Here is a 14418-nt window from a genome sequence, read left to right on the forward strand (position 1 = left end):
GAGTAGAACAGGCCCACAGATGAAGCACAGTGCTGAGGGGAGCAACGGGGCGGGCCAGGAGAGGCCTGCTGCGCCATATGGATCGCCCCCGGGGCAGGGATAGAACTCATGCTGAAGGGGCCCCAGCCTCCCAATGCTGTGCTTTAACCCGCTGTGTCACTGGGGAGGGCCCTAAATGATGAGATTTTTAAAGATAAATATGCATATAGACAAATGCAAAGCTCTAAGAACTAAAACTTGTAAAATACATTTTAAAAAAGAGAAAAGAGTTTTTCTTTAAGTAAAGAAGAATCGGTAAGGAGATGAGAGGAAAAGCATGAATGCTTAATATTAAGAAGTCAAAGGAAGAGAATTTTAAATAGAGCTGATAGTGTCAAATGATGTAGAATACAAAAAGGCTATGACCTAACAGATTGGTGTATTTCATGTTTATTAAGAGAAATGTCTGTGTGTGTGTGTGTGTGTGTGTGTGTGTGTTTGCAGAAGAACTGGGGTATAGGCCAGAGGTGTGTGTGTGTGGGGGGGGGTGTAGAGGGAGAGAAGTGTGGGAGAGGTTGAGAGTATTCAACAGAAATAGAGTGGGGAGCATATCAGACAGATCTACTAAAATACACTGCTAAACCGAGCAGCAAACAAAGCAGAAGAGGTCTGCTGTGCCATGTGAGTCAGCTCCCTGACAGGGATCAAACTCGGGGGATGTAACTCAGGCCATAGTGGTGATAGCACTGAGACTTTCTTACCCCTTTGGCCACCAGAGTCAGCCTAGAAAAGTCACTATTAAATGAAACTTCCAAAGCACTGTATTTTGAATTTGAAATGAAAGTGATTATGAGATTAAGGAGCATAAATGGATCGAAAGAAAAGCAATTATACTTTCGTTTATTCTTTTGCTTGTTTTCTGTGGATTTTTTTCCTTTTTATTTTTATTTTTCCCCATTTATTCTTAAGTCCAGTAGGAAGAGAAGAAATAAAAGCAGATAAGCAGAAAACAGAGGATCTTTTCAAACCATGAAAAATCTGAGATTATGGTTAAAGACACACAGTGAAACATGAATGGAAAGTTAGTGAGATGATTTTTCTCCACAGAAACAGCCACACAGTTTATGATTCTCGTCATTTTATTCACCCACTTCAACATCATGAAACCACATCTAGTTTTCACTTGTTTTGCATATGAAACTTCAGGTTTCATTCTATTTTGTAGATAAGTATTTGAATACTGTTCACTATCCTTACGTATTAATTAGGTACCTGTTTATGATAACCATCAAAAATATGTACTATATTTACCTGATCAATCTTGTCCCATAAAGTTTATGACTTAGGGCAAGTCAGTCTCAAAAAAGAATACTGCCATGCCAAAAGCTTGTCAATTCTACAAAAATAAAGATCACTGACATTCACCAGATACCTGAAATTGTACAGCACATATGGCTAAAATGAATAACTAAATCTTGTAAAAGTCAGTGGTTTCTTTCTCATCACATAAGAATTAATATTTCCAAGACTGGGCAATTTTGTCAAACATACTATTTTAAGCATAAGAACTAGAGAAAAGTGTTATTAACTTAATAATGATGAATGACAGATATAGACTCTTAGTGGTGACCTTAGTGTAGTACAGACATGTTGATTCTCAATGAATATACCTAAAACATATTAAGACACAATGTTACTTCAATGAAATAAATGAAATTTAAATGAAAAAAAAAAAAAAAAAAGAAAGCCAAACCAACTAATAGAGATTTTTCATATGTTCAGAGGGATGTAAATAAGCATTGGGGGAAAAAAATGAACTAAAATGGAACTGCATTTACTTACAAAAGTGCTGCTCTAGCTACATCATGTGGCATCAGATCTTTATATCTGGGGAGAGAAAATAAATAATTTAAACACAAAGCCTTCACCTTATTAATTTTATGAAAATTCTGTGTGACTAACAATTGTACTATCTACTGGGTGACAGTTAAAAACATCACTTTTGAAGATCATGCTTAGTGAAATAAGCCAGAAAGAAAAGGAAAAATACCGGATGGTTTCTCTCATAGAGGGAATGTAACAGAACAGGCGAGAAAAATCATGATAATGATGAACAGCTATATACCAGAGACATTTTGTGGGGGTGGATGGGGAATGGGATCAAAAACAGTAGGGGGAGGGAAATGCACTGGACTATGGTGATGGCACATGGGTGATTTGGTGATGGGAAGCCCAAGGGGATTGCAACTGAGATAGAAAAATGCACAAAATGATGTAAAAATAAACTATTATATATAATTTAAAAAATCACTTCTAATGTGTCTTAAAAGAAGGAATAAACTATGTAGGGTGATGCACACATTAATGAGTTCAATGTGGCAATCCTTTCACAATGTGTACACATGTAAATACATCACATTGTGTACTTTTAAACAAAAACCTACACATAGGCAACTTTTGCTACTCAAACCTCAAGAAAGCTGGCAGAAAACAACACAGTCATTTTATACTTACGATGTGCCTGACAGCAAAAATGGAGTGCGGACACCTTCCACTACCACGATATTCCTTACATTGGATTTGGCTAATGTCTTCTTTGATTTGGTCTGGACAGCTTTGAAAAAAAGTACAAAGAATTATCAGCCTAAACAGTGAAGCCTGTTTGTGACTACATTTTATAAAAAATGACTACATTTTTTAAGTAGTACTGATTACTGATTAGAGGTTTTTTGTTGTTGTTGTTGTTGTTTAAGTTCACGGAGGCCCCCCTCATTGGTTCCCATCATTGCTAGTGTTTCCTAAGTCTGGGACTCTGCGTCCAGCCCATGCAGTCTCCCAGCTCGCTCCCACCCAGCTCGCTCCCACCGCAGCACATGTACAGGCGGTAACTCCTACATTCTAAAGTAAACAGTCCAAGAAGAATTACATTATTTAGTGCCGACTGGCATCTGCCACTTAACAAGTGACTTCAACTGACTGGTATTTAAAAGTTTTCAAATATACATATTTAAGACAAAGGAAGATTATAACCAACAATGGGAGTACTCATACTCAATGGTGAAGGTATTTGTGCCATTAACAAAACTGCTTTAACTGTTTGACTGTCAAACTGAAATTAACCAATTATCCACATAAGTCTGCCTTTAGTAACAACTAAATGTTGTTTTGCTCTTTACATAATTTAGTATTTTTGCCTTTCTGTGTAAAAATAAAAGCCATCTGATTAATGACTATTGCCAGTCTGTAAAACCGAGAATGCTTCCTGACTGACTCAATTTGCTTATTTTCTAAGATCAAAAGAACAACCTTCCTCTAGCTGTAAGTTAAAAAAGTAAAAAGTGAATATATGCTTATGTAACAGTGAAAGAAGTAAACAATACTAAAATATGGAAAATAAAAACTAAAGCTACTCTTTTTATATCCCTTCTCTCTATTTCTTTTTCAAAGGTACTTTACTATTAATTTGGTATATGTATTCCAATTTTTTTTTAATGTATGCACAAGTATACAACTGTGTATTACACCCTTTCCCCCCTTTTTCTTACTTATTCACTAATCGAGGTAACATTGGGGTATGTATCCCCATCAGGTGTCACCACAGCAGTGCATCCACCACCGACTCTGCCCACACTCCATCACCACAGACCATTGTGGTGATGAGAAAAACCTCCCTCCCGGTTTTTCTCCTCCCTCTTTGGTGTCTTGGTTCTGTAGTCAGCTATCACGGGTTAGTTTTCAGCTTGTCTTTATGTAACTATTCATTTAGCTTATTATGTACACTTTTCTGACCTGACAACATAGCTTGATGATCTTTTTGTATTGGTATACCTAAATATATCTCATCTTTTTTTGGTTGTTAATTTTGAAATTCACTTGCTACTTTCACTCATTATCAGAGAGAGAGAAAAATCCTAAGCTGTTAGGAATAAAATTTTAATAATCACTTTACCCCACTAACATCACTAACATTATAATTATCTGTGATGAATATCTATAACCAACCTAAAGGAAATAGTTGCCAGAACTAAGAGTCAAGATGGGGCTCAAAGATTTATCTGGCATCTCACTGGAGATTTCTTGGTGGAGGAAATACAGGCAGCAGGGAGATAAGTGAGGCGATTGTTGGAAACTCAAATGTGTGGTGCTAAATGTCAGAAAATCCAGGAGATGGGAGGGGCCCTGGAGGCCTAAGGGTTAAATCTCACCCACTGTGGCCTCAATTTGAGGAAAACTGACCCACATGGAGCTGCAGACTTCTGTCTCACCTGCTGTTGCCAGGTGTATTTCAGTCAATCCACCTGTTTTGCTCCCCTCTTTCTCTCTGATGAATTCTCTCACTCACCCCCCCCAAATCTGTGGTCTACACCCCAGTTCTTCTACAAAATAAATAAATAAATCTTAAAAAAAAAAAAAAAAAAGGTCAGACTAAAGAATCTCAGTGTTAATGGAAGGAAGGGATCAACATCAATACAAGAAGTTTTATAATGGGACTTAATGGCCAAATGTGGAAAGAAAGGAAAACAGGATTATAAAGGAAGCATAGAGACTTAGATAAGAAAACCAAGTTAGACTACAAAGAATTAAGAACTGGTTTCAGAACAAAGAGGACCGCAGTTTTAGACAGGCGAATTTGAAGGTAGAGAGACACCCACATGGGTGTGTGACAGGTAACACAAAACTAAACTTCTGGGGAGAAGTGAGGTATAGGTGGATATAGCTGAAGTTTAGATTACCGAAGAAAAGCAGAGGAGTATTTTGTAATGCCTGTTCATCTACTGCCTCCTCCTCAAAAGGAAACTGCTACACTCAGAGTCCCGACCAAAGGGACCAACACACTGTGTCCCAAAACCAACAGCCAAAATAAATACAGGATGATCCTGGATCACAAAAAAATAACCAGTACCCTATGTAACTTACCTACAAATGACAAACTAATCACATTCTGTGTCTTAGGAACTGAAGCAAAATTGCATGAGAATCAGGAGATAACAAGACAGGAGAGGACCATGGAGAACATGACAGTAAAAAGTTTCAATACTCAAGGAAATCAAGGACTAAAAAAAGATCACTAACCATGAAGACTTGCACATTATATGGAAAGAATAAAATATACATGTGCATACATACTTACAAGTATATTATAAATATAACCATTGAATCATTCAAAATTTCCATCAGACATTTATATTTGCAGCCCATCAGCTGATTAAAAACATCCATAAATCTTGTATCTCTAATTCCTTCACTCAACTAGCTCTGCCAAGCAAGGGTAGTCATATGAACTTCAAAAGAAACTAGTTATGAAGTTATTGCTACCTAAAGCCTGCTCAGAACAAACACACGCTCACCTCCTCTCCCCATCAGCTGACATGTCTTATGATATGCCTGTGCACAGTACAGCATCAGTGTCAACACAAGTCACTTGGAGGACAGTACAGGGCACTCGGCTTTAGAAAAGAATTAAGTTTCACCAGGCTTACAATATAGTTGGGGAGACAAAAATAGTGTAATAAAGAATACTCTAAACTTATGAATGCTTTTGCCTCATTGGTATTCAGTATGACCTTCTCCCATTTGGCAAGAATTAGGTCTTTGTATAACTGCAAAAGCCAAGCCCTGGGTGAGCACAGGAATTAGGGGAAAGGTCAAATGAGACAGAAATGAACTTTTTTTGTAAGGTTATACAAATCAATATTCCAATTAGAATTTAGAGACCACAGGGAATATACATCGAACAAGAAACTTCTCTAGGGGGGTTAAGCAACAGAGCTCTAAGAATATATTAAACGTAAAACAACACAAAAATCACTTTCATTTATATTGAGCTTACAGTCTTCAAACTACTTTAAATTGCTTCATAACTATTTGAGGTTTTTAGTAAAGTGACCAGTTCAAGGTGATATTGTCTAGCAAGGAAAAACTGGCACAGAACAGAAGTCATCTGAGCCCTGGTAAGGTGCTTTTTCTAAGGAGTTATTAACCAAAGAGAAATACCAGAACAGAATAAAAAACAGAAGTCACAGATTAGTCAATATAGGACCCAGGTAAGGCAAATAAAGAATTTGTCAAGTTGTTTTCAGCAATGACCAGTAAAGATACACACTTATTTCCACAAAAGTATGTGTTTCATAGTGAAAAATTCCAATTTACTGAGGGTCTGAATGACCATATAAAAAATTTTCTTTTCATATTGACTAAACAATCTTCTTTTACTAACAAGTTCCCTAGTCATCCTATTTCAGGAACAGGTCCTCTTTTGTGTGGGACAAGAAGATATCCATTAACAAAAGCTAATCACTAATTGCAAATTTTAAAAGTTAACTCTTGGCTGCAAAATGGTCTCCAGAGTGTAAGCTAGTCATCCCTAAGACTGACAGCCAGAGGGTGAATAAACTGACGAGTAAGGTTCCTGACTCTCCCAGGCTCCAAATCCCAGAAGCAACCTCTTATTAACACCCTTGAGCCTAGCCTTACATCATATAATGTCATTACTGATTGGTCCTATATATTTTTAATTTGAAGGCAATAATGATATTCATGTTACTCATAAGGGGAAAGCAAATTAGTTTTGGTTTTTATTCCGAATTCACAAATATAGAATCTAACATTTAAATCAGAAAAGTTTACTTTACAAATTACTATACCTGGGGCTGCTCGTAGCTGGGAAGAAGAGCTCAGAGATCTTATAGCTGAAAAACAAAATAAAGTGTTTTAAAAGATCAATCTAATCTATATAAGATGCTTACAAATCAAATCAAATCTTAAAATAGAAAGAATAAATTAAACTTACAAAATCTCAAAGCCCATTTTGATGTAGTAGGAATACTTTTAAAAGTATAAGTCAAGATGGAAGTCATTCTGAAATCTAAAAAGAAAAAGAATAAAAATGTCCTAGGTTATTTGAATAATTTGTGACTTAATAGTTTATGACCTCTGATAACTTCATCCACATACTATAAAAAACTGTAAAATTTAGTCTATTACCAACTGTCCAGCTGCAGAGTTTGTGTTCTCATCTAGGGTGAAAGGACTGCTGGGAGTGGTCATAAGGCCACTAACGTTAACTTCCTGATTTTGAAGGTTATATTATGATTGTGCGGAGTGCCTTGTGGAATGTTTGTATTTGAAAGAATACACACTAAGCAATGAGTTCTTACAAATAAGCAAAAAAAATGGACAAAAGGCATGACACATGTATTCGGAAATACAAATGGCCCTTAAATATTCGAAGAGATGTCCAATCTCAAATTGGCAACTGACTGTCAAAACTACAACTATGTCTCATTCATAAAAGAAATGCAAGATATGTGTTGGCCAGTGCCAAAGATGCCTCCAATAACCACCTCTTGGTAGTCATGTTCCTGTAGAAACCCTCGCAAACCCTCGCACACTGTACCACAGTTGGGTCTGTATAAACAACAGAACTATGTCTAAAGTGCTTATATGTCACTTTTGAGATTAAGAGATACTGCGGCTCCATCTTGGCCTCCAGAGAGCACATCTTGAGCAAAAAGCACCTGGACAGGAACTGGCATCTTCAGCTACCAGCTATGTGGGTGAGGATGCCAGTGCAGTTTGGAAGCGTGCCTCCAGCGCTGGCAAGGTTTCAGATGGCTGCAGCCCTGGCCAACATTCTGACTACAATTTCATGACAAATCTAAGTTAGAACATCCAGCTAAGTCACCCCCACATTTCTAACCCTCAAAAACTACAGGAGACAACACTTACTGTTTTAAACTGCTAAATGTGAGGATAATTTGTCATATAGTAATAGATTATATTAAAGCTTTGATTAACTACTCTTATGTCTTCATTGGCTCAAAAGATGATGTTTTGTGGTTTCAAGAAAGTAAAAAAGAATTGTATTTCCCAAATACGTGTATTGGAAAGAGAAAGCAGAATCCAAGCTCAAGGCTCCCTGCCCAGGGATATTCAAGGAATTATGGTCAGGGAAACACAAATTGGGCCATGAGATGGCTACCACTGTTTCCAGAGACTGTATATGTACTCTTTAAGTCTGGGATACAAATTCCCTTAAGTTCATCTTGAAATAAAATTCTTAAAAATAGTCAACAAAATGTTGATAAGGAAACTTTGCTCTGACCGGTATCAAAAATTTCTATAAATCACCAGTAATAAATAGTGCAACACTGGTACAAAAATATAAACAAAATTAGTCAACAGAATAGGATATAGCAAGATCAGAATTTGCATACACAGCTGCATATGATTTAAGTGTGTATAAAAGTAACATTCCAAATAAGCAGGAAAAAGGTGAATTATTCAATATATTTGTTGGGGAAATGGCTAACCATTTGGAAAAAAATTCAGATCCATAACTCATAACATAAGTGCAAATAAATTTCAGATGGATTCATCTACAAAGTGTTTATGTAGTTTTTTTTTAACTATGAAAGTACTAGGAGAAGACATTAGAAAGTATTTCAATAATACTTTCTAAAATGGGGAAAGGAATAAACCCAAACATATGGCATAAAACCCCAAGTCCATAGCAGAAAAGAACAATAAAAATACCTAATTATATAAAAGTTTATAGTACCTACACAGAAAAATATACTAAAATAAATTTTAAAGGCAAATACATTCAGAGAAATATTTCTAACATGTAAAACAAAGGGTATTAATACCCATATTCCACGAAGAACTTCTACAAGTTCCAGAAAAAGAGAAATAATCTGTAATGAAATCTCTAGTTTTTTACCCCAATATTCAATTTGCTCCCTACTGTAGTTGCTATATGTGGTTTACATGGGATTGAATCCAACCCAACATTAGGGGTTAAACCAACCAGAACAATAGCGTTCTCTGTCCGATTAAATCATATCTGAAACTCATCCTCTGGTAGCATTTTTCCATTCTGAGTCCAAGCTCTACACTCAAAACAAATTCGAGTAGAATTTTCTATTATTTGCAGCCAAAGGTTCTTTCCTGACACATGACCAAAAGGTCAAATAAGAAATTAAAATGTCAAACAACAGAATTTTAACTGTTCAACCTCAATTTTAAAAAGTTAATTAAAATAAGGTAAATTTTGTGACTATCAGAAAAGGAAAATATTAAAATTGTGATTGATATACCAGTCTAGTAGGAATAAATCTAAGTAGGCAATTCCATATACAGTTGATAGAAGTACAACTTGCTAAGGCCTTTTTAGAAGGCAATTTTTAACGATCAAAATTTGAATTCTGGATTCTGGGCCCAGTAATTCTTCTTAATGGTCTTTGATTTATAGTCTACATTGAGCTCTAGCCTACAGAAATACTCCAAATATTCACTGCAGTACTGGTTACATTTGTGGAAAACAGGAACTAATCTAAATGCACATCAATAGGAAATGGTTAAAGAAATTATAGTATACACACACACACACACCATGGAATACTGTTTAGCAATTTGGAACAAAATAAAACATACTTCATCACCTGTATATACTGACACTATATTAAATGAAAAAGCAAGCTGCGGGACAGCATCCATTTTATAACAGAAAGAGAGAAAACAAGGCAAGTACATAAAATTGACTATATATGAGGAAAGAATATAGATGGGTTTTCATTTTATATTCTTCTGCCTTCTGAAATTATTTTTTTACAATAAGCATTTTATTTATGTATACTATAACTAGTTTTATTAGAATTTATATATAATAAAATCTTATACAAATATATAAAAATGCATCAACAATGTCTAGAAAAATACATAGCAAATGTTAACAGTAGTTATCTTTGGGTGGTGGAATATAAATGCATTTTAGACTTATCTGTAGCTGCTGGGAAATTATATATATATATATATATATTCCTTTAACAATAAGTAAGTAATAAAAAGTAAAGATTTGAAAATAGGAAGCAAAGGAGTTTGCACTAAGCTTTAGAAACCAGAAATTTTGACTCAAGGATTTGGGGAGCTTGGAGACTCTAGGGTAGGGTAAACTTGAGTAGGGTATGGAACTATGAAAAGATCCGTGAAGTTGCAAGCACCCAGGAGCAAGGGGAAAGAAGAATGGGCTAGGGGCTAAGCAAGCTGGAACAGCTCTAAAAACTCATTAAGACACAGTGTAATGGTTAAAAGAGGGCAGATTGTAAAGTCAGACTGTCTAAATCCAAATCCTGACTTCATCCTTGTTACATGACCTTAAGCAAGTGATTTAACCTTTCTCTGCCCTAGGACCCTCATCTATAAAATGTAGATTAATTCCAGTATCTTCCTCATAGGATTGTTGTGAGGAAGAACTAGAACTACTATATGTGAAGCACTCAGAACAGTGCCTGATCCATACTAAGGGTAATACACGTTTGTTATTATTAAAAGCAGGCAGTGGTATAAATGGACATCATCCCCTTCTATGTACTTACTAAAGTGTCCAAGATCAAAGAAATATTGCAATTGTTCTGTCCTGACAGAATTTACCATTTCGTTGAGTCTACAGGGAACAAAAAGCTAAGAGGATGGTCTAAATGAAGGGTTAGCAAACTACATTCCTTGGGCTTCTGGTTAACTACATTTGTTACATTTTTAAAGAGTTGTAGAGCAAAACAGAATAAATGACAAAACTCAGAGTGGGTTTACAAAGCCTGAACGACTTGTTATCTGGCCATTTAGAGAAAAGGTTTGCCATCATGAATGCACAAAATAGGTGCACAAGAAAGCAATGGCGTGGGGACAAGCTTTGAACTGTAAAAATCTCATGGCTTGGAGGATCGTGTAGGGCATCAAGAATCCTTTTCACAAATTAAGAGCTAGTTAGTCATCTGGTTTTAGAGTGTTAACAATGATGGAGGACTCACTACTTGACCTGAACTTTACACAGAAAACCACCTCTCAATTTTCATATTCCTCATTAGTCTGAAGGCAGATTGTAAAGTCTGACTGTCAAAATCCAAATCCTGACTTCATCCTTGTGACATGACCTTAAGCAAGTGATTTACCCATTCTCTGCCCTAGGACCCTCATCTATAAAACGTGGGTGACTCTACTCTGCCCCTTCCAGCTTCCTCTGTCTCTGAAGTCAAACTGGTGTACAGACTCAGATTTATGTCCGAATCCTAGCTTTGCCCCGTTGGAGAAAACTTGCCAAAACTCTCCCAACCTCCCCAACCACATCCAGAAAATGCAAATAAAGTGTGAACATTGGCGGAGATGCTGTCAAAGTGCCTGGAGGGCCCTCAACACCTCTTCCTTTTGTAATCAATTCCCTTATTCCAGGAGTCAGCATCTTTCCTGCCCCAAGACAGTTCTCTTTGAATGCAGCGATCTGGACTAGAAGTTCGTGACCGTGGGCTCTCGTAACGCGTCTGGCACCTGTGGCCACCGGCTCAACCCCTCACTCAGATTTCCGAGCTTCACCGAAAAAACGAAGGAACGGCATGCCGAGAGGCCCGCCAGGCCCCTTTTGGGTTAGAAAACCCTGACAAAATGGGCTCTCCGCGCTGACGGGGGACACCTACGCCCCTCCTACACTCGAGTCCCCAACGGTCGCAGGGCCAAGTCCTGCACTGGCAGCAGGAGCGGGAGAAACTCTGGCCCAGTTCTGCATCTGTCGGCTTTGGGCTGGCTACACGTTCAACAGCAACAAAAGCTGCAGTGCGGGCCGGCACGTTCAGCCAACACACACAGGCCAACGCGCCCACTTGGGGTGACACATTCAGACGGGAGACGCCGTGGCCCGAGGGACAGACACCGCCAGCGGCTACTGCCCCGCACGCAGGGACAGGCGCCCGCGTCCGCGACGCTCCTTCCGCTCCGTGGAACGCGGCTCTCCCGAGCGGGCGGCCGCCGCTGCACCGCCGCGGTCGGGGGGGGACAGGCGCGCGGGCATATCCCGGGGGGAAGGACGGGTGGGACGGCTCCCGCTCTCACCTCAGGTGCGTCCAGACGGCTCCGGCTGCCCACACAGTTAGGGTCCAAGTGACAAGACTCGTTGGGACTCAGGGGCGGGTCCTGCCCAGAAAGGCCCCCTCACGCCCATCCGCGGAGTCGCGGGCTGCCCGCCGGCCGCCTGACTGGAAGGTCCAGCGCTCAGCCCGCCCGACCCGCGCGGTCCTCCCACGGGACCGAGGCGCTGGCGCCCGTTTCCCGGAAGCGCGGGGGCCTGACGCGACTCCGCACGAGAATTTTAGTCAGGCGGTGAGTCGGCCGCCTGTCCGGGGCCAGAGTAGAAGAAGACGAGTCCTCCGCCCGGCCACCCCAGCTTGAAGCGCTTAGCACTTTCGTCCTCCCGCTCAAGATGGTGGCCTCGCGGGCAATCGGCAGCCTCAGCCGCTTCGCTGCTTCCAGGACGCTTCGCTGCCGAGGTGAGGCTTGGCTGAGGGCGCCCCAGATCCGCGGACAGAAGTCCCGCGGAGAGCCGAGTGACCTCGACCTCGCGCCTTCCCGTCCCTTGGCCACCGCCCCTCCCGGGGAACCGGCCCTGAAGTGCAGGGGGGGTTGCTGCTCGGGGGCCGCGGCGTCCGTGCAGCGGTCGGGAATGAGATGCCGCGTCTCGACCCCAGGCGCAGCGGTGCTGTGAGCGTTCCCCAGTCCCGTCCCGAGAGTCCGGCGCTTTGCCGCGCCTCGCATCGCCCTTCTGGACCGCTGCCCGTCTCGTTTTGTGTAGTGATGGCCTTGGACCTGGCCGTCCGAGATCGGGAGGTCCTGGAGGCCGAGACAGGCCAGCCTCCCACTTGTGTGGCTGCAAGTGCCTTCTCCTAACAGCTGCCTTAGTTCCTCCTCGGATGGAATTAACCGACTTTGCAACCCGCCACTCCCTGCTTCTTTGCCTCAAAATCATTTTTGCCGCACGTCTCTTGAAAATTAACTCTTGTAGTCTCGGTAACCACGGTGTGGATGTATAGTGTGTTAAGTTTCGGGCGGAGATTCTGCAGCTTGCTGAAAGAGACAAAAAATACGCAAACACCTGTGTCTTAAGGAATAAAATCTTTTAAGAAGTAGTTCGAATCGTGTTGCTGACGACACGCGCGTTAATTTGCGTTGGCTTTTTCTTTTTTCCTCTTCAAATTGGCAGTGAGAGAGTGTAGGTGGGTGATTGTAGAACAAGGATATTTTTCCATTTCTTCTGTTAAGGTGAAATGGCGATTTTGTATGTTGTATTTCATGCCGGTTGCTTAATTAGAAATTAACATGCCTTTCTCCTCCTGAACCTCTGTGCTCTTTTTAGGCAGGTGGCTGGCATCTTTAATATAAAATTGGCTTTGGATGAAATTTTTTTTCTTTCTTATTTTGACCAGTTTTTTTAGTTTCCAAAGGACTCTTGTATGTCTGTGTTCCAATTGATGATACTACAAAAAATTGAAGTATTAAAAAGAATTAAGAAAAATGAATCACCCATTCTCTTAGTACTCATGCCTATGGTAGTACTGTGGTCATGTTACTTAATAGTTTTATTTCCTCTTTGCCACCTGTATGGCTCAACACTTAAAAAAAATTAAATGTATTATTTTTTAAACTTTCCTCGCATTGGTTTTTAGGTACTTCTTACGGACTAGCAGGCACTGAACCTGACACTGAACCAGGCAGTCAGGTCTCCTGGGTCCTAGCCACTAGTTGTGTGACTTTGGACAAACACTTTCAGTGAGCCTTATTTTTCTCATCTGTAAAATGAATTTATTGAGACAATGGATTTTCTTTCACATGAAAAGTAGTATGACAAGGCAATAAAAAGCATTTAATGTGGAGTCTGACTTCTGGGTTTAAATCTGACTGCCTTTTACCCTCCAGTGACCTTGGGCAATCAATTTCTGTGTCTTTTTTTCTCGTTTGAAATGGGGGTTAGTACCATCTTGTTAATTCTAAAGGCTTGTTTTCTAAAGTAAGTGCCCAGTATAAATGCAAAGAATTATTATTAACTCTTTCCAGCCCCAAAGAACTAATGACTTCTATATATTTGAGGATTTTTAAAGTAATATCTACATTTTACAAGTACAGTTAAACAACACAAGCTTAGTTTTCCTTTAAAAAAAAAAAGGAAACATATATACATGTAAATATATAGACTGCATTTTTTTCACCAGTAAGAAAATGTAGCTCATTATGGTTATTGGCCCTTTAATAACAACTACACATTTTGGAAAAAATGTCTGACAATGAATTTAAAATTACCTGCATACCTGGACTGACATTTAGACTCAACAGATTAGTGCTTTAACCCAAAAGGTTCTGTCCAAGGTATTGTCAAACATTTGATGAGATTATCTATGTGGTGATTAAAATCTCTTGAAACTCATTTGTAGTTCTTAAAGTTTTAACCCATTCTTGCTTTAAGCTTCTAAGCATTCAGAATGTGGCTGTCAAATGAAAGTGATATATTGACCAGAATATCTTGTTTAATTTCCGCTCCTTTACATCTAAATCCCTAATTAAATAAGGAGTTAAATTGTTTCATGAAAAATGGATTAAAGGCAAATACGGTAGTAGATGATA

At 39.3% G+C, this 14418-nt stretch overlaps 2 protein-coding genes across 2 annotated transcripts in view; one reads left to right on the top strand and one right to left on the bottom strand.

The window, feature by feature from the left end:
- HADHB (hydroxyacyl-CoA dehydrogenase/3-ketoacyl-CoA thiolase/enoyl-CoA hydratase (trifunctional protein), beta subunit) overlaps positions 1-11982 on the bottom strand; it is a 29421-nt gene extending 17439 nt beyond the window's left edge. Inside the window, exons 1-5 of the mRNA XM_004686383.2 lie at positions 11860-11982; positions 6770-6844; positions 6624-6668; positions 2494-2593; positions 1822-1866 (exon numbers count right to left, since the gene is read on the bottom strand). Of these exons, the coding sequence (XP_004686440.1) occupies positions 1822-1866; positions 2494-2593; positions 6624-6668; positions 6770-6836 (257 nt within the window). The 5' untranslated portion in view covers positions 6837-6844; positions 11860-11982. The remainder of the gene's footprint in view (positions 1-1821; positions 1867-2493; positions 2594-6623; positions 6669-6769; positions 6845-11859) is intronic.
- A 130-nt stretch (positions 11983-12112) lies between these two features.
- The window catches only part of HADHA (hydroxyacyl-CoA dehydrogenase/3-ketoacyl-CoA thiolase/enoyl-CoA hydratase (trifunctional protein), alpha subunit), a 30881-nt gene continuing 28575 nt past the window's right edge, over positions 12113-14418 (top strand). Inside the window, exon 1 of the mRNA XM_004686385.2 lies at positions 12113-12293. Coding sequence (XP_004686442.1) covers positions 12227-12293 — 67 coding nt within the window. The 5' untranslated portion in view covers positions 12113-12226. The remainder of the gene's footprint in view (positions 12294-14418) is intronic.

The sequence above is a fragment of the Condylura cristata genome, unplaced genomic scaffold, assembly GCF_000260355.1.
Source record: "Condylura cristata isolate star-nosed mole 26May11 unplaced genomic scaffold, ConCri1.0 scaffold00020, whole genome shotgun sequence".
Lineage (NCBI taxonomy): Eukaryota > Metazoa > Chordata > Mammalia > Eulipotyphla > Talpidae > Condylura > Condylura cristata.